A 26974-nucleotide genomic window follows, 5' to 3' on the forward strand; every position below is an offset into this window, starting at 1 on the left:
TTATTACTATTATTAATTTATCGAATTAATTAATCTTTGTAAAATTATATATATATATATATATATATATATATATTAAAAATAAAAATATATAATTTAGTTTTTATTAAATATTATTAATTTTTTAATACATAAATGACTTGTAATAATTAATTAGAGATGGTATAGTAAAATCATGAAGCAAGCAGCTGATGAAATAGGCGGGAGTAGCAGGCTTGCTGACGGAGAGTTGCCTGCTTCCGTGGCCTTTCCCTCTTATTAGATAGTAAGATTATCCATATAGTAAAATTATACAACTATAAATGGTAAAAGTTTTTAAATATAGTATATTTTGGTAAGTTTTTTTTTTTTTTGACGAATTCACACCATAAAAAATTTCTTGAAAACTTTATAAACAAATGTGAAAACTTTCAGAATGAATTAACTACAAGGATAATTTAATTTAAATTTAATCAATACTTTTTTGATTTAGTATAATGGACGATTAATATAAAATAATTATTTTAACAAAATAATCAACTAATATGGAACGGAGAAAGTAAATTATAAAATTGGTAAAGGTACAATTATACCCTCAAACTTTGATAAATGGTACAAATATGCCCTTATCACTAACGGAGGAACACGATCGTGACACGTGTCCCACCGTTAGTAATAAGGGTATATTTGTACCTTTTCATTAACGGTAAGGGTATATTTGTACCCAAAGTATGACGGAGAGTATATTTGTACCATTTATCAAAGTTTGAAGGTATATTTGTACCTTTGCCCTTTTTTTAATCGATCTTTGTTGATTTGATATTTTTGAAAAAAAATAAAATTAAAAATTATTTTACTAAATAAATTAATTTTATTAATCATATTGTAAAGCTTTAAAATTAAAATTTATATGCTTCCTCCATTCCAAATTTTTTAATTGGATGTCCTTTTTACTTATCAAGATAAGATAATTTTTTTTTCCATATTTTACCCTATGCATTAATTACTTTTTCTTTAAATTAAAATGTAAACATCATTTAATAGGGGTACTATGGTAAACTAGCCATGTTATTTATTGTTTTTCTCAATAGCTGTGTCATCCCAATTTGGGACGGGTAAAATGGGACGGAGGAGTATCATATACTCCCTCCGTTTAAAAAAGAATGACCTAATTTAACTTGACACGGAGTTTAAGAAAATAAAGAATATTTTTAAATCTTGTGATCCTAAATTAAAGTTATGTCAAATGTACCAAAATACTCTTTAATCTTGTGGTTTTAAACATGTTATGTGGAAAGTTGAATTAAAAATATTACCAAAAAAAGAAAGGATCATTCTTTTTTAAACAGACTAAAAGAAAATTAGGTCTTTTTTTTTAAACGGATGAAGTATAATCATTTAATAATAAAGATAAAATTAAAAAAATATGATAAACTTTTTAAAATTTTATAAATTAAAATAATTATTTTTATTTTAGTATAAAGTCTAACTAAATGAAACGGAAAAAAGCATAATTTTTTTTTCTTTAAGTAACTCTATTTTTTTTCCAGCCAATATCTTTATTTTATTAATGTAAATCCGAACTTAAAAAGTTAAAAGATGCAGAAGCTTTTTTGACAACCCAACAAGGAAAACAAGAGGTCCATACTAATTTGTCTAACAATGTAAGAGAAAATTTTGTCATATTGTGCGCTATCATATGAAATTTTAAGTATCTAACTTTATAGTAGAATCTATTGGGACATAAATAGTTCTGATTTGATTTTTGAAATATATAAAAATACGAAGAAAAAGAAACTTATTTGGATGTTCTCTTTCTCTCATCGTATTATTGATTATCAAGGTCTAAGTCTATTAAATATGATATATATATATAAACTTTTAAATAATTATTCATTTCAATTTCTAGAGATTTAGTGAATCTCATTAATCATTCGGGGAGAAAAAAATAACATATCTAAGATTATTTATTTATTTTTGCTTTGAATTAAATGTAATTATAACCTTGTTGAAATTGAATCTTTTTAGAATTGGATCATAAGATTTATTTTTTTGTAATCGATGACTCTATTTCAAGGGTTTGACAAATTGCCACCATTATTACCTTTATTAAAATGGACCTCACAGAAGTACTCAATTTATTTGTTAACACACCTTTAATGTTTAAAAATCTGCTCTTCTTATGCATTATTGGCTAACAGTCTTTTGACAATCTTCATTAGCTATGCTACGCACCTAAAAAAAGATCAAGAAGAAAATCATAGTACTAAAATAATCACTCGGACTTGTTGTATAAATATAGTTATATATAAATCAAAATATATATATATATATATAACTTTATATATAAAAGTTACTGTATCCTATTGATATAGTAACTTTTATATATAAATATATCTATCCCCCCCCCCCCCCTCCCTTCTCCCTACCCGAACTATTTTTTGACTTAAAAATATTCCTCCCTTTAACAGAATTCCATCAAAGATGTCATTTGAATTAAAAATATCACCTGGACATTACACATCAGTGTTCATGTGTATAATTTTTTTTTAAATTTATCAGTCCATAAGCTAAATAAATGGATCCGACCCGACCCAGAAATCAAAAGACCTGATCCTTAAACAAATTGAAAAGGTATATCGACCAACTCACTTCTTTGCTAATCTCCATCTTGAAAGTTTGCTTCTTTGATTCAAATTCATATTTGTTCTCTTGTGTGGATTAATTCAAAGTACTCTCCTTATTCAAGTTATTTTTCTATTTTTATTGACCTCATATTAGAATAGAGGTCTCCATAATTTTTATTATACATCTTCACTCATATCTACTTCGAAATATTTTACTTGAATCAAATATCTATCAAAAATACTATCCTTTTCTGACCTCATTTATGAAATTACACTCGATGTATTATTGGAATAGAGGTGCAAGCATTCAAGATTAGTTTGATTTCTTTCTAAGTTAGTTTACCTCCAGGATAAAGCTTTTTTGTGTGTTTTATTGTTGTTGGAATATTATGACAATGATGTCTTTACATGTGATATGTGAATTTTATGTGTGCGTAAATCAGTAAGGTAGAGATAGAATTATTGTACTTAACATTGTTTGTGTAATGCAAGTTGACATCATTTTAACCGGTGATATTTGTCAGATTATGAAGACAAAACAAGGTAGAGATCCTGCAACTATTTTTTTTAATGCGGTTGGATCTGAAAAATTACTGCACCTCACAAAAAGGTAAAATAATAAACAAAGTAAATGAGAAATGATTTGAAAATCAACAACAATTTAATAATATAACTTGTGTAATTCTACGAGTGAAGTTCAGAAAAGGGGGTGCGTGTGAGATCTTTGTTCTTACCTTATGAAAATAGAGATGATTTTTTATGGAAGTTCGGATCAAATAAAGTAATATATCAAACATATTTAAGATTTTTCTTTGATGAAATAATATTGGATGATACAATTTACTTGTATAGGTCTAGAAAGAGAGGCAACATTTCAAGTTTCGAAGGTGCTAAACTTATTTTTTGTCCTCCCAGGAAAACATCACTGTTTCAATAATCTAATACATAATAAATTGTAACTTTTCATTTTTGAAAATATTTTAATTTCAACATTACACATGACATGTTTAGGACCAAATGATTAAAGAATATTTTGGTACATTTAATATAACTTTAATTTTCTTCTTTATTTTTTTAAATTTTATGTCAAATCAAAACAGATAATTCTTTTTTAAACATAGGGATACTATTTTTCTTGGATACATTTTCTTTGAATTAAATTAATCTGGACGTGGGGAAAGAGATTTTGGAAAAGTGTGACGGCTTGCCACTAGCAATCACTGTCATGGGAGTCCTCTTGGCTGGGAAGAAGAAGCAAAGAAGTGAGTTGATTGGTATACCCTTTTTAATTTGTTTGAGGGTCGGATCGGATTCATTTATTTAGCTTATGGGCTAGTAAATTTAAAAAAGAATTATACATGTAGACACTGATGTAAAATGTTCAGGTGACATTTTTAATTCAGGTGACGTCTTTGATGGAATTCTATTAGAGCGAAGGACATTTTTTAGCTAAATATTTAATGAAGAGGTATTTTTTATTTCAAAAAACTAATGAGAGAGATATTTTTTATCCATTTTAAATAGTTTAGAGGTATTTTTGACCCGTTTTCAAAAAAAAAAAAAACTTTTAGAATAAATTTAAAATAGCAACACTTGATGAAAGCTATAAAGCGTCTTAATTTCTTAAAAATCTACATTGGAATATGATGGTAATTCTATAATGCCGTTGATGGTCGATCAACTAATTTTGATAATTGTCACTGCTGACATAGTTACTAATGATAAGATCACTCGTATTTGTTTGTTTCGTAAAATATTATTTGCATGCTACTTAATTTATCTTTGAGCGAATGTAAATATTTTTTTACCAACAACAATGAATTTCTAGTTAAAACGTATCCTAACTTATTGTCATCTTAATTGATCCTAAGCGCGAGTATTTTCTTCAAACAAAAATTTTCTCTTCTTGGTTTGTAAATCCTAATTAGTTATTATCAGTAAGACGGTATGATAATTTAAATTTTTGTAAGCGGATAGCCCTGATACCTAAATAATTGAAATAAAAGAAATTTAAATGAGTTTAACAAGTGAATGCATTATTCTATGATATGTTTACTCAGAGTGTTCTAATGTTCCTAAGTCAAAATATAACAAAAAGTAAATACAACAACAACAATCCAGTATATTTTCACACAGTGAGGTCTGGGGAGGGTGAAATGTATGCAGTCCATACCGCTACCTTCGAAGAAGTAGAGAGGCTGTTTTCGGTAGACCCCCGGCTCAAGAGAGAATAGTATAGCAAGGTCGTAATGCAACTCGAAACAGGATGTATAACACAACAGAAATAAGTGATAAAACAATAACATTAAATATCAAGGAAATACAAAATAAGTAAAGTACAAGCAATATGAAATAAGAAATAGGAAAACGGATACTCTTCTAGTAGTAAACAATACACTCACAGACCTAAAATAAGTAAGTACAAGCAATACGAAATAAGAAATAGGAAAACGGATACTCTCCTAGTAGCAAACAATACACTCACAAACCTAAGAGGACTACCACTCACACACTCTCCTAACACCTAGCCACAATCCATACACTCACACTAGACTTCAACCCTAATCCGCGACCTCCACACCTTCCTGTCTAGGGTCATGTCCTCAGTAAGCTGCAGTTGCTCTATGTCATGCCTAATCACCTCCGTCCAGTATTTCTTTGGCCTACCTTTACCCTCCCGAAGCCATCCAAAGCTGGTCTCTCACACCTCCTAACAGGGGTATCCGTGCTCCTCCTCATTACATGCCCAAACCATCTCAACCTGCCTTCTCTCATCTTGTCCTTCACCGAAGCCACTACCACCTTCTTTCGAATAATCCAATTCCCAACTCTATCCCCTGTAGTGAGACCACATATCCAACGCAACATCCTTATTTCCAACACCTTCAATCTTTGGATGTGGGAGTTCTTGACTGGCCAACGTTCAGCTCCATACAGCATGGCCGGACGGACTGCTACTCTGTAGAATTTACCTTTAAGCTTAAGGGGCACCTTCCTATCACATAACACTCCCGAGGCGAGCCTCTACTTCATCCAACCTGCTCCAATACGCTTAGAAACATCCTCCTCAATCTCGCCATCCCCTTGAATCATAGACCCAAGATACTTAAAACTATCCTTCTTACAAACATTCCGAGATTCCAACCTCACCACCACACCGTCCTCCTGACTAGAGTCTCTGTACTTGTATTCCAAATACTTCATCTTGGACCTACTCAACCTGAACACCTTAGATTCCAGGGTTTACCTCCAAACATCCAATTTCTCATTCCCCCCGCGTCTCATTAACCAGCACTACATCATTTGCAAATAACATACACCACGTCCATCACCAATGTAAAAAGAAAAGTGTTGAGAGTCGATCCCTGGTGCAAACCTGTCTTTATCAGAAAATGCCTTGAGTCTCCTCCCGCCGTCCTCACCCGAATCTTCCCTCCATCGTACATGTCCTTAATAGCTCTGATTTACGCCACCTGCACTCCTCTCACCTCTAAGCATCTCCAAAGAACCTCTCCAGGGACTCTGTCATACGCCTTCTCCAGATCGATGAACACTATGTGCAAATCCCTCTTCCTTTTCCTCCCGCTCCACCAATTTTCTGACCAGGTGAATTGCCTCTGTCATCGAGCGACCAGGCATAAAACCAAATTGATTCTCTGAAATGGATACGCCCCTTCTCAATCTCCGCTCAATCACCCTCTCCCAAATCTTCATTGTGTGACTCAACAACTTAATTCCCCTATAGTTATTGCAACTCGATCTAAATGTCACCCTTGTTTTTATACAAAGGAATCATCGTACTCCATCTCCAAGCCTCAGACATTCTCATAGTCGTGAAAATGGCGTTGAACAAATCAGTCAGCTACCTTAAGCCTGCCCCACTAGCAGACTTTCAAAAATCCACCGAAATCTCATCGGGCCCCGTCACCCTACCCCTCCGCATTCTACAAATAACAAAAAGTAAATAAATTATATAAATAGTGATTTACATCAATCTTCACGGGAAGATAAGTTACTAAATAATGGAAATGTTTCCCTTCATGCTCGTGCGAAAAATATAAATATGCATAAATCATTATACTAATACCCTTTCGTTTTTTACCTTCCTCTTAATCGGTCATTCCTTACTTGTGTATTTACGTATTGATCTATATATACAAGACACACCATAATAATGTCTCCAAATATTAGTGTTGTGAATACAATGTATAACAAGAACATATTGATATTATATACCCATATTAATCATGTGTAATCTCATATTTAAACCGTCATCTAAACACATACATTTCCTTATCTCTCGTATGTGCATGAATGTTTCCCTTGTCACTTTGGTGAGTGATATACTGTCATTTAAAGATGATTAGTTAATACTGATAAATTTTTTAGTGACAAAAATTGTACGACAAAACATACAAATATAAAATGCTATTTGTACATATGGTTACTAATCGAGAAAGTTCAATATTGATAATCAAGATATGAAAAAAGACATGTTTTAAAACTTATTTGAATTATTTGTTATGTTCGATTGATTAATCGCTTAAATTTTTTAACTCTGCTTACATGTTCAATCTCATATATAATTTTCTTAAATTTTTTTAAGTCATTACTCTATTTAGCATTTCTCAAACTATAAGAAAGTAAATATTGAGATATTCTCATAAGTTTAAACCTATATCAAATGTCATTACATAATTATGAAATATCAAGCCAAAAAAAAAAAAAAAAGAAAGGTACTATCAATAATTAGATGGAAATAACTTCTCAATACTACAAACGAAAGTTCACCTAAATTTATGTCAAAAGTCATCTAAATCATGTTCAGGAAAATTTGTAAACGACGACCAAAGACTACGTAGAAGAGAAAAAAAATACAAAAAAATAGTATAGTAAGTCTGAGTATCTTTTCATAATTATGGTCAAATTTAAACCAAAAAATTATGATCATTTAGTATTCCCTTCGCTTTATAATAATAAGAGAATTATTGGAGTATTTTTTATGTTTCAAAATAAGTGAATGGTTCACAATTCAAGATAAATGTTGAATTTTTTTTTCAAATTTATCCTTCATTAAATATGCATTGGGGATGATGTAACATGTGTCTTTGCTTTTTGAAAAGGGTAAAAATAAAAAACATGATAAATTTATATTTTTAATTTTTTTTTAATATGTATATCAAAATGTAACAATTAATTTATTGTGAAATGGAGAGAGTACTTCCCAAATTCAAAATATCTTCTCCTTTTTCCTTTTTTTCCCCAAAAGACATGCCCCTTTTTCATCCAAGGTAAAACTGAAGTCCATCAATGTACTGTTTATTCACCAGTCAAACTTGTTTCCCCCAGAAGAGAAAAAAGTTTAAATTAAACTTTAATATATAAATGTCGACATTTCCTTTATATCTCTCTCTTGAATAAACGGCGAAGATTCGATCAGAGTTACCGGGGACGACTAACTGCAACGTAACGACAACAACTATATATTAGTATTACTGTCATCTTCCGATTCTCTGATTATCAATTGTCGACTACTCCAACCGTTTCATCGCCAATTCACTTTCTACTGAAACGCCGCCGTTTTTTTGGATTTTCCGTCAAATTTTAGTCAGATTTAGTCCTCAAAGTTCCAGTTTTGGCATATCAGTTCGCATCGGAACCCTAGGTTTGTACTCATTTCAGATTGAAATTTGTTGTTGAACTTGTTAATTCACTAGATTTAGAACTGTTGTAGTTGATTAAGATCAAAATTATGGGCGATAATTCAGTATTGGAATCATTTAGTTTTGCTATGAAATGTTACCGGAATACTGGATTCAGAACTGTTATAGTTGCTTAAGATCGAATTTATCCGCGATAATTCAGTATCTGGTGCATTTGCTTGTTTATTTGAATCATTTAATTTTGTTTCCGTGATGAAATGTGAAAAGAGTATTAGATTTTGATAGATTTGTTGATTTTCAGCTGCATTGGAGTTGAAGTTATTGGGACTCTACTTGTATTGTGATTGTTGATTTTAGATGTTGACTTGATTGCTTTGTTAGCTGAATTAATCTCGTATGGCTTGAATTTGTAACTTTTTTTTTCTTTGGTATCTAGTTTGTTGTGCGGGATAATTGGAAAAGGATAACTGAAGTTGTTTATGGCGTGGAGTACTCTCCGCAATTATCTCGTCTCGTTGATGTGTATTGTTGTTGGCGGAAGGTGGCAGGTTCCGTGGATTTAGCTGCTCTGAATACCACGATTATCAAAAAAATAAAATAAAGAATAAATAAAAATTTAGGCTTTCTTTCTGTTTTATTGCTATTTTACAAATTCTATTTGCAATGACATGACTGTTTTGGTAGTGTTCACGTGCAATGTATTTAGGTAAAATTGCTCGTGTGTTTAGTTTGTTCTTGTCGATATATTGAAGCTTGTAGGGGACACACACCAATGGAAGAAGCAAAATTTTCCTAAAAGCTTAGTGGCATTTTATAATTTAAGTTCTAAAAATTTGATTTTGGATAAAAGCTTTATGATCGAGTAGTGTCATGATTCATGGGAAGTTTTAGTTGCACTTCTCTTTTTGCTGATTTAAGATGAGTATGTAATTGTCTCTTCTGTTTAATGAAAAATGTTAGAAAGATCAAGCTGGTTTTTGATAAACATTCGAGAGAGGAGATTTGACATGGTATTGAAACAAACTGCTTGCATGTACGAGAAAAAGAAGACATTTTTACTTTGCCTCCTCACTACCTTCCACAAAGACATAGAGGGTGTTTATGTGAGTTTATAAGCTGGTCAAACTAGCTTATAGATACTCTTTTAACTCATTATGCATTTGGTAAACACCCAAAGTGTTTATAAGCCACAATTAACCTCAACTTATAGCTTTTCAGCTTATCAACACATTTTGTTTGACGTAGTATTGTACTATTTTATCTCTAATAGCTTTCTAGTTCTCAAAATACTCTCCCAAATAGAATTCCTTATACCCATCTATTCCATTTTCATAGTTCATTCTTCTCCTTGTACATATACTTTTTAATTTATAATTTTCCTTAAACTAACCTCAAAAACGTATAAGTCGTCTAAGTTATTCAAACTCTTTCACTTTTGTGGTTGTGGTTGTGGGATCCGAACCCGATTTGGTCAACCGACTGTGGGTACTTTGACCAAAATAAGCAGGGGAAGTACGGATAGATTTAATGATTTTTGTAATCAAAACAAAAGCTAAGGTGACATCGAAGAAAATGAAATACCTTGTATAGTTGTATATATAAATTATTCCTTTACCTTTTATCTTCTTTCAAAATTCTCCTCTTGATCTATTTTCTCCTCAAGTTTTCAACATAATATCTCATAATCTAGGTTTTGTAACTACTTTAGATATTTAATTATTTCTGTCCAAATTCCCGCACCCGTATTTATACCTAGATCCATATCCTCGAATCTTGAAAGTGAGATCATGAAGGATCCGGCCTCTAGACCACACCCACATCTGACATCCGTACCTGAGGAACTTAGTCATTTTAACAGAAAAATTGCGTATCAACATTTTTTTACCTAACATATCAACTATACTTAGTATCAGCTTTGGCACTTCTATGTCTGTAAATTAGTTTCGACACCAAAAAGCGTTTTTCATCACTTAAGTTTCAATCAGTGAACTAGTCAACCCAAACGGACTCATAAAATAGATGACATGACAGAAGAAACCACCGAAATGGCGAAATCTGAAGGGCTTTTGCTGTCCATGGTTTTCTATGTCAAGGGCCCCTCAAAGACTAAGTTTAGTCTGCAATGTTAGTTGGTAAATGGCATTGTATGATATGTGGGTTGATTGTTAAGTTGGTAGTTTTCTTGCATCCCCCCTTTGATCTTCTCCCTCCCTGCGCTCTGGTAACATTTACGGTCCCAAAATAAAGTCTTGAATTCTAGAAAAAAAAAAACAATAAATGGGAGTACTTGGGATAATGGGGTAGAGCGGACCAGAAATACATTGATCTATTAACTATTTACTTCTCAGAAGTAGACGATATTTTCCTGAAACGGTAATCTTTACCTCAGCAAATTATTTTTAAAAAAATGTTATATTATTAACGGTTAGTTTTCGTAAATTATTAATTAATTGACCGATTTATACATTTTTTTCGTACATTTCAGACTATTATTTTAAATAACTTTGTTGTTCATTCAAAACTTTGATGAAGAGTTTCAACCAAAAAGAATTCTAACTTTTCACAAAAAAAAAACTGTTTTCAACAAATGACGAAGAAACAAAAGTTTTCTTGTTTTTGGAAACATCGAAAAACGCTACTTCTCAACAGTAGGTTTTCAGTTTCGACGATTGTTTCAGTTTCCTTTTTTTGGCAAAAAAATGCAAATTTCTTTTTAACACAAGTCTTTCAGAAGTTTTGAAGCAACAGCCATCTTAGTGTACTGAAATCCATATAAATATAACTTACAGGGGGTTTAATGAAAAATATTTCTTTTCACAGATGATCTTGTTTCCCTTTTCCAGTATGTTTCTCCAAATGCCTTCTCTCCGTTTATCCTGTTCGGGTGGGAAGACACACTACAAGTTATCCTCGAGTCAACATATCTTCATCAGGAGTCAAAATCTAAGCTGCGTGGACTCTTCATTTTTGTTGCCGCACTGGTGTCGAGACGAGATGGGTGATGGGTGCGGGATACATGTGGCATTTGGTCAACCCACATTGGATACTTTGACCAGAGTCCATGGACAAATTTGGGGGGGAAATTGAGATTTTGATTTCTCAGAATAAAAGCTAAAATAGATTTAAGACATGGGAAATGACATACCTTCAATATTATAGTCCGTGTCTCTTTTTTAGCTTTTCATCTTGGTCAATATACGTTGATTCATGTTTTAGGCCAAACATAAAAAATAAAAATTCTAGTGGTTGTGTTCTGATTTCCGGTAGATAGTAGCAATGTTCTGTCAGGAGAGTTGGTCGAAGGCCTTGAAAGACTTCTTTTTTCTTTTTTTGAGGGAAAGAATCAGAGAGCGAAAGAAGAAGTTGCAGTCTTGGGGAAGAGGACCTACAAGATCTTTCAAAATTTAGAATATCTTTGTAGCTCTATTTTATAATTTGGATTTTTTTAGCCGAATCCCAGCACCGTATCCAATCTTGGATCCATACTCCGAATCTTAAAATTTAAATCTTACCGAATCCGACCCTCGAATTCGCATCCATGCCCGATATCCGCACCCGAGTCCGAGCAACTTAGGTCAAAATTACTGTCTTATGGGTAAAATGAATTCAAAATATCCCTGCATGTGAAAACATGGAATACAATTATTTTTGCTGTGATTCCAACTGAAGAAAAGTTCAATTATTTTTCGGTAGGCCAAAACTATAGTCAATTTAATGGATAGCCTGGTAGGTGCTAGATTACACACTTCTCTCTCTCTCTCACCCACTCTCTTGTGTGTCTCATCTTATTTCAGTTTTCCTGTTTCTTCCTTTCATTATCTTCTTTCATTTGTCCCAGCAGATAGTGTTATCAGTTCTGGAGTGAACTCAGGCCTCAGCTTCTTGTGGCAGATTGCATCATATGTTCGACTATTTTGGTACTCCACTGCATTTCTGGATTGTAATCAGATTGAATATTAGATTATCTCTGTGACACGTACATTTTCAAGTGTTGTTTAGAACCACTGACAGCAAATTGTGTTTGAAGGTGATCAAGGCAAGTAATTATGATCAATGTTATTGGTTATAGAACTTGTCATTCTGAGAGATAAGAGTTGAGCAATTGGATCTAGTGCATTTTAGGAATTTATTCGTGTTGAAGTTATTGGTAGGGAAGCTCATCTCATGAGGTAGCTGGAGCTGTAAAATATCTTGTGGATCACAAGCAAAATGTTATATAATTGGAAGAAGCCTCACAATATTTTCTCTACGGTGCTTGATGGTTCTTTTGTTGCAATATAACTAGCAATGATGGAACACCTATCAGAGAAAAAATTCCCTGTCAATGCGAAAGATTATAAGTTATATGAGGAAGTTGGAGACGGCGTCAGTGCAACTGTGTATCGGGCTCTGTGCATTCCTCTTAATGAGATTGTTGCAATCAAGGTTCTAGATTTGGAAAAGTGCAACAATGACCTGGTAAGTCTGCTATCTTTTTGTCTTTCACAGACACACTAGATGGAAAATGCCCTGGTGTTAAATTTGGTCAGAAGTCAGAATGCTGGTGTCAATACCTCCTTTTTGATTGAGATATGTTCTTGTTACGTGGTTACCTTTTATGACGTGTATTTTTCTGAAAAACTGGTAATATTGTATGAAGTTTGCATGACTATACTTATTTGATCCATCTATATAAGGAAGCAAGTCTCCTCGTCCCCTGTCTACTATAGATAAAGACATGTACTAGTCTATACTATTAATAAAGCCCCAAATCCTAGTAATTTTCCTGCTCCTCACTACCTTGGTCATGCATTAGAGTTTGACGCACAAAACCTTCCCAGGTTTGTATTACTAGTTTTAATGAAGATAGGGCTACATTAGTGTGTTACTATACTCTACGATCTGCTTTTAAGCCTTCATATCTTTTAGTTTTTTATACATCTTTCTTAGATTAATCCAAATCAAATATAAAAATCAAAGTTTGGACAAGTATTCACTTGTGCAGACAGTACGACATGTCTAGTAGTTATTTTGGCAGAATCTGCCACAATCATTCATACTGATAGTCCTTTTTACAGAAGCTTTTTTAAGGAGCATTCTTAAATGCATGCCTCATTTTAATTGCTGAAACTTCCAGAACACTTTTGTGATTTGAATAGGATGGAATCCGGAGAGAGGTGCAGACCATGATCTTGATTGATCATCCAAATGTATTGCGTGCGCACTGCTCATTCACTGCAGGTCACAGCCTTTGGGTTGTCATGCCATTCATGGCTGGAGGATCTTGCCTTCATATCATGAAATCGTCTTATCCTGATGGTTTTGAAGAGCCTGTAATTGCCACATTATTGCGCGAGGTCCTCAAAGCCCTTGTGTATCTTCATTTCCATGGACACATCCATAGAGATGTAAAGGTATCACTGTTCATCTGTTTTTGGAATGACAGTTTAAGCATTCTTTACTAATTGTTTTCTGAAGAAGGGAGGTGATGCCTCTTTTTATACGTACGTCGGATTGTCTAGGATTTTGACCCTTTTTGATAACAATGTTGTGTATGTTCTGCAGCAAATGCAAATTCACATGTGGTCTTGATTAAATTTCTTAAGTTTCTCCTTCTCTTCACCCTTCTTCCTCCACTTCTTTTCTCCCTGTCAATAACATTTTCTTCCCTCATTGTTAACCAAATTGGGAAAATATTTTCACGGGGGAATAGTTTTTAATTATCACTCTTATTTCCTTGTCTCCGGTGTGTGCTTACTTATGCCCGTTTTCAGTTTTGACTTATTATATTGGTATATGTTCTCTGCAGGCTGGGAATATTTTGATTGATTCAAATGGCGCTATTAAATTGGCAGATTTTGGAGTTGCTGCTTGCATGTTTGATACTGGTGATAGGCAGCGTTCAAGAAATACTTTTGTTGGAACTCCATGCTGGTAAGTTCCCTAGGCTGTGGTGAGGTGTACCTATTATTTGTTAGTGTCATCATTATACGGAGCGACTCTTTTACTTACAATTCTTTTTTTTTTTTCTAAATCTTAATCAGGATGGCACCCGAAGTGATGCAGCAACTGCATGGATATGATTTTAAGTAAGTATCTGACCTACATATCGGTTCTGTTGTTGGTTCTATGTCACCTCCCATACCTTCTAATAACTGTTTCAAATTAACAGAGCAGATATATGGTCGTTTGGAATAACAGCCCTTGAACTTGCTCATGGTCATGCACCATTCTCCAAGTACCCACCCATGAAGGTTGATGGACTGTCTTTACTATACATAATAGCCATGGAAGTGGTTCCAAGTTTTCTGAAAAAAAATTCATTGTTTTGTGATCCTTTGTTTCTCCTTGCAATTCAGGTTCTGCTGATGACCCTACAGAATGCACCTCCCGGCCTGGACTATGAACGGGATAAGAGATTCTCTAAGGTTTGTGTGTTTGACTAGATTTTCATTGTTTTGAAGTTTGGTTCTGAGTTTTTGGTCCTTTTGCAGTCTTTTAAAGAAATGGTTGCTGCTTGCTTAGTTAAAGATCCAAAGAAGCGCCCGTCTTCTGAGAAGCTTCTGAAGCACCCTTTCTTTAAACAAGCACGAGGAAATGATTATTTGGCACGCACAATCCTTGATGGCCTCCCACCTCTAGGTGATCGTTTTAGGATGCTTAAGGTCTTGTGCCCATCTTATACTGTGCTTTTTTGGCTGATGGCATTTCCCAATTATGCGGAAATCATATATGATTCTGATTTTGCAATTTGAACTGCTCTATCAGGCTAAAGAAGCAGATTATCTTTTACAGAACAAGGCAATGTACGAGGACAAGGACCATTTATCACAGGTGATAATTGAATGTGCTTAAACTGCAGATCTACATGCTAGAGAAATCTCACGATTCACAAATGTATCCGCGACATCTTTTTGTATTTCAGTGCAGGAATTTAGGCATTTCGCCGTTATGATTTCTTGGTCATTGCGAGTCTATTTCATTCATACTCATAAAACTTCAATCCTCTAAAGGAGCTAATTTCGTATATCAAATGGAAATGAAAAATGCTACCTTTCCCTCCTCTCCCCACCTTTCCCTCCTCTCCAATTTTTTTTGGAATAAGCATGCATAAAAGCCCCTTTTATTCTCACTAATAACTTCAAAAATCATAGGAGGTAGGTCTCTAAGTCTAAACTACACTTATTATTGTCATTACTATTATACACATCCTTAGAGTGTGTGAGAGATCTACTATTATTTGAGCATACAACATAATAAGCAAGATGAGAGGCTGTATTCATTCCTCTCTTTTCCCAAACATTCACCAAACTTTTTGTTAACCATAGTTGGCTGTGGGGTGAGTTGTATTTGAAAGCTCACCCAGAGTTGTTACCTTGTTAACAAATATATAATTGAGAGATCTGCTAGAATGTATATAAAGATTTGAGGACACTTCCATGAATTTGGGCAACTGGCTTGTTATTGCTATTGGATGTACTTCCATCGCAAACTACATTACATTATATAGCCATTTCTGTTTTAGTTTGGTGGTCAAAAGTACACAAATGACTATTTTTTGTTTTGTGGTAAATATACTTCTAGCTCTTTCAATTTAGAAAAGAATAACTATAAGAGCGAAATGGACCCAAATAGAGCGAAACAGAAATAGATGATTCTTAGAGATGACACCATGTGACAGATTGAGGTGTTGCTTAGTGATTCTACTTAAGAAAGAACCTTTGATGTGTTTTATTCCATCATATTTGAGAAATCAAATTTGGTGTCAGATGTTTGTGTTGCTTATGCAAATTACTACATTTCAATTGTGATAGCTTGGTTTATAGTTATATCCCAGCGGATCCTAGAAAGGGGTCTTAATATGTAAAACATACATATATTTAACAATCTGGTCAGTAACTTAACGTAATTCTGAACATTAACTGATGCAGCAAGAGTACATTCGTGGTATCAGTGCTTGGAATTTCAACCTGGAGGATCTGAAGAACCAAGCTGCTCTTGTATGTACTTATTGTCGGTTCACTTAACACAATAATTTAGGCAGCAATGTCTAGTGTCTATTAAATTTATCTATCCTTTCTTTATGGTGTCTGTAGCTTCCGGATTATGATGACGTTCCAGATGTTGAAGATTCAAGTACTAGGGGGAAGCTGCAGGAGGGGAATGGTGACGTTGGTTCTGTAGAAGAAAGGCCTAATCGGTCAAGTGTTATACCTCATGAGGTATTCATATTAACCGCGTTGAATTTCTCATTACTTGCCCTTATATACCATTCCTTCTGGATGGATTTATGCTGAAATAAGCCTTCAAACTCTTATCCTACTCAATTGCCTCCAGTCTACCACTTTGGACTGGATATTTTTGCAAGTTCTTCAAATGTGTCCTCCATTATATGATTTATGATTACTTTTTTTTAAAAAAAAATTATCAGATTTTTAATTGTCGACATCTCCATTCAGGATGAGCTGAATGATGATCATGATTTGGATGGTTCACTTGCTGCATTTCCTATTAAGCCTCTTCAAGCACTCAAGTAAGAATTGTCTTCTTAATTCTGCTTCTTATGTTGGCATTTGATAGTAAATTCATCTTCTTGGTTTTATGCCATGAGAGCCATGCATGCCTCCACATTCACAGAAGGTCTATGCCTTATTTTCCTATGTGAATGATTTAAAAATTTTTGCCCAACCTTTATTTTGTCTGCAATCTCTTTCATCTACCTCCTCCACCTGTGATTGGACTTGATAGCATGCTTGCGTCAGATAAATAGATGAATGCTCTCACGGAGTAGAAAGTGAGGACAAGTTTGTTGAAGGACCCATTGTCAAAGAAAAGGAAAAGTTGGTTAAGCCTAAAAGTTCCAGAAAGAGTGTTATTATTATTATATTTTTAGGGAAGAGTGGAATTATTATATTTATGACTGGTTAGTTGTTTATTCCTTGTGAAATTATGTGTATATAAAATGTGGTGCCCAATGCAGGGGATGTTTTGATATGTGTGAAGATGACATAACTGCTAGTAGTCCTAGTTGGGAAGATACTATGTGTTCAGAGTCTAATCAGCAGAATCATAAGCTGTCGCTAGGAAAAGTTGAGGACCAAGACGGTGGAAACGATGATGGTGAGAATCTGCGACAGAGTAGCTCCTTGCCACGTTCTGCTATTCCAGGGCATAAAAAGTTTTTTAGTGGTTCACTGCTACAGGATAACGCTCCTTCACCCAAGAAAGTTGTTACTGATGGCGAGAGGTATATTTATTTGTTATGTTCACAATTGAACTGCTAGAGTTGGTCAATGTTTTGTGGAAAAAAAAAATTGTTGTGTTCACAATTGAACTGTTAGAGTTAGTCAATGTTTGTAGAAAAAGAACAGTTGCAATATGGAGGAATATAGCTATAATAGGATGGTTGTAATTCTTGTGTGCTAGAAATCATGGCATTCTCTCAAAAAAAGGTAAGAGTAGTGAAAATGTGCAATCCCAAGTTAATTGATTCTTGTTCCTGATGTAAATGTAAATGTATTCAGATGAAAATAAAATCCATCTTCAAAAATTCGGAACCAGGAAGTAGTGGGATTCTTGTGCTTTGAGGGTTCTGAATATCTTGAGTGTTCTAATTGTGTGGTGTTGACTGAATTTGTAGAGTACTGAGGTGCTTCAATTTCCAGCCATTTTCTACTTACATCTTAACATCAGTGACGGTAGTTTTGCTAGAATGCACTTGATCCACCTACAACATCTGATGTTAGCTGCATGTATAAACTTTTTGTTATTATTTGTCATCTTCAAATCACATTGAAACTCTCGTCTTGGAAAATCTGAGCTGCATAGGTGGCTGTCTAATGTGCAATGATTGGCGATGGTTCAGACTACATTTTCCATATTTCGAGCTGTAAATTTTTGTTTGAAGGTGTGTTATGTTGCTTCATCCTATATGTAGGGAATATCCTCCCAAGTACCAGTCTGAACGAAACTATAGTGGTCCATTGCAGTATCGACATAAAAAAGATATAGGTAATCCAGTTTCTGACAATGTATTTAGACTTGGTGATGTTTAAAAACGCAAGTTTCTCCTGATTATTATGAGTTCTAATTATTATAAATGACTTTGTTTTGTCACCTTCTGAATCTATGGATATGCTTTTCGCAGGAGAAGATTCATCAGAAGGAGCTGTTGTCCAACGCAAGGGACGTTTTCAAGTCACAGCAGCAGATCTGAGTCCCAAGGTATACATCTACCCTGCCGTCTTGCATGATTATCAGATCAGCTATAATAATGCATTATGAAGGGGGGTTTTCTTCAGTGCATTAAGATGGAAATATTTATTTATACCAAGATATGAGCAAGAGTGGAAAAGGTTGGGTTGGGGAAGACTATGGATAACCTCTAAACTGCTGTGTATTTTGATGACCATGTTTATTTTCTTGTTACAAGCATTCCCCATACCTGCATAAGTGTTTGTTATCTGTGAAGCTGAAGATTCGTTGATCAACAAGAAAAAGATTTGCTGCTTCATGGTGTTGTTTAGCATTTGGTAGCAATATTCTTCCTTCCACATGCATGAGTTTATAGTGCATCCAATTTCACCATACATTCGGTTCCTTATTTCAAAAATGAAAAATACTTCCACGTTTGTTTGGGAAGAATTCGTTATTTGGTTTGTGCCAGATTCTGAGTTTTTCTATTAAAGATCTCTTGATTAAGGGGAGTGAAGCATTTGTGTGTTGAGAGTTAAGACCGTTCTTTGCTTCTTGTGACATGTGCATAAAATGATTTGTCAGGGAATTTACTTTTTAGTACTGTCAGCTGTTGTTTCCTTTCTATTTGTTAAATGAGTTGGATTGTGCATGGGTTTCTTTAGTTTCACTTTCAGCCTAGGCTTCCCTGTTAGGTGTTTTCAAGGTAAGTGTCAAACTTAGCAGTCTCTCTTTAGGCGATGGTTTCGTAACCATTGCCCGTCTTTCATTTGTTCAGGAAGCTACAAGCTCTTTCTTTAACCCAGTTCATGGAGGTTCTACTAGTCCAAGCAATCTAGGCCTAACAGCTGCTTCACTACTTCCATCATTGCAATGCATTCTTCAGCAAAATACTTTGCAAAGGGTACTTTCTACTACATCAACATTTTGTGATTCACTGTTATCTGTTGCTAATACGTTCTGCCTTTTGTTAGGAGGAAATAATGAAACTGATAAAGTTCGCGGAGCGAGGATCTGGTAATTTTGCTATTTACATATGGTTATATCATTTGAATGTGAACCGTCTCCTTTCAATGTTGAATGTTAAACTTTTATGTGTTGCTGCTGACTGGATTGTTATTTACATCTCTTTCAGTCAACCCCACAGACTTCGCTGAAGTTGGGACTAGTGATCTTCCGCAGGTAATTTGCTGTTTCTTATTTAATAAGATACTAGAAATGGGGCCACAAGTTTTGAAAACAACTATATTTAATTATTAAAAGAGATCAGACTAAGAATGAGGAACTAGTGTGTTGTAAAGATACCAGTTATTCATGGTAACCATTAATATAGTGTGCGAGTAGGGTATATGTTGAATTTTAACTGTTTTGCCATGAAGGCCAAGAGAGGTTAGAACTTTGTTAGTTGGAACGGCGCAGGGGGGAGGGGAAGGGGGGGGGGGCGTTTATGTGTCCTATGAGTTGCTCCTGGATCCTCACATGAACACTGCCATTCTACAGATGCCTGCTGCTTCTGTAAGGGAGAGAGAACTGCAATCAAGGGTCATTCAATTACAACAAAGGTATGATAACCTTCGACAAATTTGAACTTGGTTGCTTGTAATGTCCAACTAAACTCATCAATTTTCAGCATTGGAAGTCTTGTGGAGGAGTTGCAGAGACAAAAGATGAAAAATATTCAGGTAATGCGTTGTACAATTGTCGAGAAAGTCTTTCCTTGTATCTGAGTTCTCTTAGAGCAAAGTTGAAAAACTGAAAACAAAATGCAGTGCTGCTTTATTCTTGCACTGTTATATTGATGCCATGATTTTCTCAAGTTATCATTTGTGGTTTGCAGTTGGAAAAAAAATTGAATCGTTGATAAAGACAGACTAATGGATATAAAGGTTGCACCGCGTGGTTGGTGAAGTTGCTCCGCATGCTGGCACATCGTTAAGTTACTTGGCGAGTGGGTTGTTGTATTTTTTGTGTATCATATGTGTGAATGTAAAGTAGGCACCCAAATTTTGAGATGCTATTCATTGTGAAAATATCGATTATCTATTGTAATATACCAATTCGGTTTTGTATTTAAGTTGTCCTTCAATATTAATTGAAATTCAAGGAGCGAAAAAAATGCAGCTTGTGTAAATCACCCTGCAATGTTTCGAAAAAGAGTCTGGTCCATTTTAAACTCCGGTTTTGAGTTGGAGCGGAGCTTTCAATGGGATATAGAAAGGTCAAATAACACCTTCAATTCCACCAAAAAGCGGCACCCGTTTATTTTCCCCAAGCTTGCTTGTGCAACAGAGGTTCCATGATTTAATGTCTGAACGATGATGAGAATATGATAAGATGTTCTCTGATGCCATTATGAACACAGCACAAGTTTGACAGTAGTGTAAAATAGTAAGAAAAACAGAACTAAATTGGTGTTCCGAGTTTCAAGCCTCCTCCCTCTTTGAAACTTAATAACCAAAAAAGAGGGACGCCGTTGCCGGGGATCGAACCCGGGTCACCCGCGTGACAGGCGGGAATACTTACCACTATACTACAACGACCTTGTTGTCCAAATCTTCCTATGATAACTACTAGACCCAATTTTGGTTGAAATTCGAAGACGCATCCGTTCAAGGTCAAGTTGGAGAATGGTTATTTGAAAGCTAAAATAGTACTTAATTGTACTTCTTCTCACTTTGACAGAATTATTTCAAATATGCCGAATCATGACCAAAAGCTCCTTACTTTCTATTTGTAAGCTCATGCATTAAACTGGATATCTAACCAGCAAATTCAACTTGTGGCGCAAATGGGTTGAGAACTTACATCTTTTCTTTGACATGTATGTACTTTGTTAAGAGTTCAATAAGTTCCCAAAGAGGGCGAGGTTTGTGCACAGTACACCATAAATTGATAATCCGAGTTAGAATTGTTTGAAAAAGAGAGAGAACAGATCAGAGTCTCCTTTGAAGTTTGAACCAAAACACTGCAATCATTACAAATTTACAACAAAATGCATTTCTCAAAGTCAAGTCGTAAATCCCCTTTTTGAATAAGGGCAAAAATATAAATCAATAGTTTCTTTTACTTCGTCTGAGAGAGTCTGGAGAAGTCTTTCGAATACCAGAACAATAATACATCATTAAGTAAGCTCACCTAAAAGGGGAAAGGAACTGAGATAATCATTAAGTTTCTCTCTTGTGGCTATAACAACTATGAGCAATCCAAAATTGACCAAATCTAGCTCACCAAAGGCAGTTCTCAGTGACAGCTGAAACAATACCCTTCAAAGTGGGCTGCACGTTAAAATAAGGCCATCAATCAAAGTCAAGAAACACATTTATTTGCAAAGAGAGTAAAAATATCTTCTTGTTACTTACCAGAGAATGGTCGCGTAGACCAAGAGACAAAACCAAAGACCTAGAAGATCCTGCGTTACTGCAAATAAGCAAGGTTTGGATCAGTAAAGCAGAGAGCAGATTAATGTATCATCCGTCAGAGAGAGTCGGAAGTCATTATAAACTTCAGTCCGACAAGTACCTTATGTGTTCAATAATCTGCCGACCGCACGCAACCAGCATAGGCTGCAGAGGAAAATACAGTTTATCAAGTTTATAATTATATACAAAAAGACATGAAACTAGTGCAATATATTCTAAATTACCTCGTCGCGTTTACCCAGTAATACAGAAACACTAAAGGTTGGATGGATTGCTACGCCTTCCTCCTTCCTGCATAGCGAAACTACATACCTTACATTTGTTATATGGCAAAACTCTTTCCAAGTGAGTGAGAAGAGATTCATTATGAAAACAACTCAACTATAAAGCTGCAAGATTTCCCGAGTCATGCTCAAGTACATCAATAGTCAGAACAAGTAAAACTCAAAAGCAAATCTGGCTTAATACAAATTTAAGATTGATTAATTGATTTCATCAAACCAAATGCATAATACATTAGCAAGAACAACTCCCAAAGAAGATGCAGACCTGGCATGCAGTATTGTACCCATGCTTCCTATTTGAGTAGCTATTACCTGAAAACAACTATAAAAATTCAATAATGCTCACATGCAGCTACAACTTATAAACCAAATCAGGAGTTTCTGTCTCACCAAAAAATGGTCATCATAGGCACATATAACTATATCTGTTTTATTTCCCTGCATAATGAAAGATAATTTAGCTCAGACGAGAGTAGAAAACGAGAAACATTTTCGCGTTGCAGTTGCATTAAAATGAACTCATTTTCTTTCTCCACCAAAAGCAAATTTTAATGACTTTTTGTTATCTCCCTAAACCTAACTTGTGATAGATTACCTCCAAATTTTATATTTCCAGATATCACTTACGTTCATTTCAGGATGTAAGACAGTATACTCAATTTACGAATACAAAGAAATAATCCTTCTAGGCTCTTTCTGCGACAAATATTGGACCAGAAAAAGCAGAATCAATCAAAAGCAAGCTTCATAGCATTTCTGGTGAAACAACAAACAAACAAATACAGACCCTTGGAAACATCTTCCATACATGTGAACAAAAGTTTGAGCGCAAAGGAAATGAGAGGGAAGAGAGAACATCTTTCTGGTCTTAGAGCCTGTTTGGATTGACTTTTAGCTTTGTTGTAAGCCAAAAGACATAAGTTAGAAATCCTAACTTATGGCTTTTGGCTTAAAACCAAGTACAAACTCTTATTTTTCTCCGATTTTTAATCCGATATTCTTTCTTTGTTTTCGTTGGCGCCTCTATCATAACTTCTTTGATGGGATTCATTCCCTATTTTGTATTAGTCCATCCAAACTTGGACTCTTGGATCACTATATTAGTGTTCCGGATAAGGATCCAGAATGGGTAGAATTCGTACAACGCCTCCGAACCCCGGACTTTCCCCCGGGGAGTACGAGGTCATGGTGCGAAATTTCCTGGAAACAGAGTTTTGTTTCTCCACGCGTGACCAGATTTTCAGCCTCTATCAACTAATTTATTTTGGGCGGGAAGATCCCCAATTCTTCATTGATCCACAAGACCTAGATTCCATACTAAAAGTGCACCTTGAACCCCTTGAATTCAATCACCCAGCTCTATGCCAGGTCTTGGAAAGTTTGTCTTTCGAAAGAGAGACATCCCATTTTATTCTGAAGCAAAAAGGACCCAGGCAGAGCATTTCCAGGATTTTTTAAAACAAAAGCACCAAGCCCAATTGGAAATGCAACATCGCCGAGAATTAAAAGAGTTATGGGAACCCCTGTCGAGAAGGAACGCTTTCCTAAGCGAAGAAAACGCCTCTCTAAGAGAAAAACTTTTTATTCTCGACAGGGAAGCCCCATAACATTATTTATGCATTCTTTCAAGTTCTGATTTGTAGTGATTTAGTTCTGATTCATAATCAATCCTATCAAATATTTCGATTTTTCCTTTGAATTACTCATATATATCCTACGAATTTCATTTCGCACCGGAAACTATTCTAGGAGAAGTTCGAATCCGTTCCGTTCGGATATTGATTGGTCTTGGTTTGACATGGTTTACGCGTTACTGGTTCCCGGAAGAGTTAATATTTCCATTAGCTAAACCCTTTCTTACCTTGCCTTTGGATTCGTATTTTGTTCGTACACAATCAACGGAGGCCTTCCCGACATATGTTGCAACGTCTCCAACAGCATGCTCTTACTTCGTCTTTCCCTTAATAAGTCAATCACATTTGGTGCTTTTTGATCCCCAGTTGCTATGAGGAACAAAGGACGAAATACAATCGATTCCTCTATTTAAGTGGTTCTCGCTTCTCTTTGTTCCTGTTCCTAACTCCTCCCCGGGTAGTTCCCAATGTTTGGCACTTTCCATGAAGATGGGTGCAACATCAACAAATTCGCTCATGATCAAGTTACAAGCCAAGATCTATGACCATATTATGTTAACTATTCGTATTTCGTTCATTCCATCGGTATGCTCCCAGGAACCTGTAATTGTGATCCGTTTGCCAAAACCAAGGGATCTTTCTGTAGAAACCTCCACGAACTATCGTCGTTTTTTGATGGTTTTTCCGCTTCTCACAGCTGCTCTTTCCACACCTCCGGATATATGGTGCCAAATTGTCGCTCCTTTCCTTATTTCTTTGATAATAGAGTTGGCTATCTTTGTGGCATCGATTGTACAAGTTCATGAAGAGGGCTAGATGAGTGGAATGAGGGAAAGCGGCTCGATTGACAAAAAAGAAACGGTTTTTCGCACAGCTTGCTCATAGTGCAGGTCTCACTTGTATATCGCATTTGGCCGAAGAAGCATCGGATAGGTTGGAGTTCTTACCTTCTTGGGACTCCATGGACCAAGATCTGCTTTTATTATATGGTCAATACCGATCTACTTTAGTAGATCATATGGATGTAGAAAAAGCAACTAATTTGGATGAAATAGAAACATCTCTTTTCCATTTCTATTTACCCAGTTCATATCTTTGTTTCGTGTGTTCCTGGGAGGAATTCGATCTCAGAATACCACCTAAATAACTACGGCCAAAGAGTTAAATAGGTCGGGAAGAAAGAGTCTAAGGTCGGGTTGGACGACATACATCTTGGAGAGGTACGAATTTAGGCTCCGAAAACGCATCCTTACCATATTTATTAATAGTAACATTCTTCGGCAGAGTCTCTTTCCCATCATTCATTCTCCATAGCCATTTGCAAAAGAAGACCTCCATTGTAAAATCTAAGATTTCTCACTCCAAGTCCGCCACCTTTCTCACTCCTCATCACAAGCTCCTATTTCACCAAGTTAACTTAGCATTTGTTTCCCTCTAATTTTAATTATGGTTGTCCTTTACTATTTTTATCAAATGTGTAGAATATACTCCCTTTGAATTTATATTGGATTATATCAGCTCAACAACAACAACATACCCAGTATATTCCTGCAAAGTGGGATCTGCATAGGGTAAAGTGTACGCCATCCATACCACTACCTCATATATATACCCCCGGCTCAGAACAAACACCATTATAACAAACAAAAAACATAAAAACACATAACAGAATGATACGAGAAATTGGATTATATCAACTCAATACTTTAAAATAAAATTTAGATATTCAATTCTAAAATACATTTTAAAATGTTAGTTAAAGTTTATACAGTTTGGATCTCGAAAACTAAAAGTGTCACATAAATTGAGTGCATAAGGAGTACCAATGATACTCCGATCAACTAAATATTCATTTCAAATTTCTAACTGTTTAGCATCAGCCATAATATCGTCCCCCTTTTTAAGAAATTTTTAAATTACATTTATTTTGAACAGCCTAATCACACGTCAAAAATTCAAACAATTATGTACTATACATACATAAAGCCAATTACAAAAATGTTGAGAGATACCTTAATATCTAGTGAAAGTTTCTTGTGCTGTACTGGGAAATCCATAGCTTCCTTTGTAAATTCGAAAGGCTCCAAAATTGGCGTGTTATTGAAGAAAGGGAAAGGAATTGATGGACCGGGTACAGTAGTTGGGCCTCGTTTAATGACTGGTGAAAGCCCAAAATATTGACCCATTTCGGATGCATAGGTGGGGAGGCCCAAGTTGGGTGTGCAATTGCTCGGTTAATTTTACACAATTGTCTAATAGTTAGGCTACCACTTAAAAGTTTGTTACTCGGCTTAATTTCTGCCTATCATTTAAATTTCTTCCTGATTTTGAAAAACTATGCAAATATAACCTTCGAAAAGTCATACATTAGTCAGGTTTGATATTTTTACTTATATAAATATTGCTAAACTTAACAAATAAAATGGCATATTGATGTCTAATATTTGTATAACTTACAAAATTTTAGACCGTATGTAAATATAATCCCATAAAATTTTCAGTTTGCACAAAAAAATATTTAGATTGTGGCTTAAAAGGTTTATACATTGTAAGAGAAATATAAAAAAATGATCGGCTTAAAAGGTTTATACGTTGTAAGAGCAATACAAAAGAATGGTCAATTAAAATAGATGTTCTAGAAAGGGGAAAAAAAATTGAGATGACAGTCTACTTCTTGTGTAAAATATGAATAAAATCTAAATAATAAACTTCAACAACAACAACATATTCAGTGTATTCTCACATAGTGAGGTCTCAGAGATGGTAGAGTGTATATGCAGATCATACACTACTTCAGGTGAAGTAGAGAGGTTGTTTTCGATAGACCCCCGGCTTAGAACTGATAACAGTATAACAAACATAGGACTGATAACAGTATAAAAAACACAAAATATAAATGCATATAAACTAGTACAGGATGCAAAAAATAAACTAACACTACTAGCCACAAAATAATACTAAAAACTATCTATCCGAAATCATAGACATCACTCAACACCATGAACAAGATACTTCAGACACAAATAAAGAACACTCCCCTACTATTACCGACGCACTCCCACCCCTTAATCTCTATCCTAATCCGCGTTCTACACACCTTCCTATCAAGGGTCATGTCCTCCGTAAGCTGAAACCGTTCTATATCATGCCTAATTACCTCCCTTCAATACTTCTTCGGTCTACCTCTACCCGCCT

The 26974-nt window shown here is 34.9% G+C and overlaps 2 protein-coding genes and 1 non-coding gene across 5 annotated transcripts; 1 reads left to right on the forward strand and 2 right to left on the reverse strand.

The window, feature by feature from the left end:
- The first annotated feature begins 7932 nt into the window (after positions 1–7932).
- LOC107860646 (serine/threonine-protein kinase BLUS1) lies at positions 7933–20511 on the forward strand. 3 transcript variants are annotated; one of them, XM_047407593.1, is made up of 22 exons: positions 7958–8271; positions 12111–12186; positions 12297–12727; positions 13408–13662; positions 14058–14182; positions 14293–14337; positions 14421–14502; positions 14608–14676; positions 14743–14913; positions 15017–15082; positions 16180–16248; positions 16345–16470; positions 16708–16781; positions 17229–17495; positions 18186–18259; positions 18396–18472; positions 19221–19346; positions 19417–19459; positions 19578–19624; positions 19943–20004; positions 20073–20124; positions 20280–20511. In XM_047407593.1, the coding sequence occupies exons 3-22, from the start codon at positions 12557–12559 to the stop codon at positions 20301–20303; spliced, it is 2025 nt and encodes a 674-aa protein (XP_047263549.1). In that variant the 5' UTR covers positions 7958–8271; positions 12111–12186; positions 12297–12556; the 3' UTR covers positions 20304–20511. The 3 variants fall into 3 exon arrangements, with proteins under 3 accessions (XP_047263550.1, XP_047263549.1, XP_047263548.1); XM_047407592.1 differs by having other exon boundaries at positions 7959–8271; positions 12108–12186; XM_047407594.1 differs by lacking the exons at positions 19221–19346; positions 19417–19459; positions 19578–19624; ... (1 more) ...; positions 20073–20124; positions 20280–20511 and adding an exon at positions 19180–19209 and having other exon boundaries at positions 7933–8271; positions 12111–12727.
- A 399-nt stretch (positions 20512–20910) lies between these two features.
- On the reverse strand, positions 20911–20982 carry TRNAD-GUC. The gene has a single exon. It is a non-coding gene; the product is annotated as a tRNA-Asp (tRNA).
- A 404-nt stretch (positions 20983–21386) lies between these two features.
- Positions 21387–26025, reverse strand: LOC107860647. The gene is made up of 7 exons (XM_016706074.2): positions 25792–26025; positions 22536–22583; positions 22411–22457; positions 22086–22152; positions 21962–22005; positions 21802–21859; positions 21387–21717 (listed from the first exon to the last, which is right to left on the reverse strand). The coding sequence occupies exons 1-7, from the start codon at positions 25963–25965 to the stop codon at positions 21667–21669; spliced, it is 489 nt and encodes a 162-aa protein (XP_016561560.2). The 5' UTR covers positions 25966–26025; the 3' UTR covers positions 21387–21666.
- Positions 26026–26974: the final 949 nt, after the last annotated feature.

The sequence above is a fragment of the Capsicum annuum genome, chromosome 2, assembly GCF_002878395.1.
Source record: "Capsicum annuum cultivar UCD-10X-F1 chromosome 2, UCD10Xv1.1, whole genome shotgun sequence".
Taxonomy (NCBI): Eukaryota; Viridiplantae; Streptophyta; class Magnoliopsida; order Solanales; family Solanaceae; genus Capsicum; species Capsicum annuum.

What these genes read in the sequence shown, in the direction of transcription:
- LOC107860647 (XM_016706074.2), bottom strand. Translation starts at nt 25,965, where the DNA reads ATGGGTCAATATTTTGGGCTTTCACCAGTCATTAAACGAGGCCCAACT. An exon ending in AACTTTCACTAGATATTAAG is followed by an intron (nt 22,584 to 25,791) that starts GTATCTCTCAAC and finishes TTCATTATGCAG; the next exon opens with GGAAATAAAACAGATATAGT. An exon ending in CAGATTATTGAACACATAAG is followed by an intron (nt 21,860 to 21,961) that starts GTACTTGTCGGA and finishes GCTTATTTGCAG; the next exon opens with TAACGCAGGATCTTCTAGGT.
- LOC107860646 (XM_047407593.1), top strand. Translation starts at nt 12,557, where the DNA reads ATGATGGAACACCTATCAGAGAAAAAATTCCCTGTCAATGCGAAAGAT. An exon ending in CCAAGTACCCACCCATGAAG is followed by an intron (nt 14,503 to 14,607) that starts GTTGATGGACTG and finishes CTTGCAATTCAG; the next exon opens with GTTCTGCTGATGACCCTACA. An exon ending in TGAAGAACCAAGCTGCTCTT is followed by an intron (nt 16,249 to 16,344) that starts GTATGTACTTAT and finishes TGGTGTCTGTAG; the next exon opens with CTTCCGGATTATGATGACGT.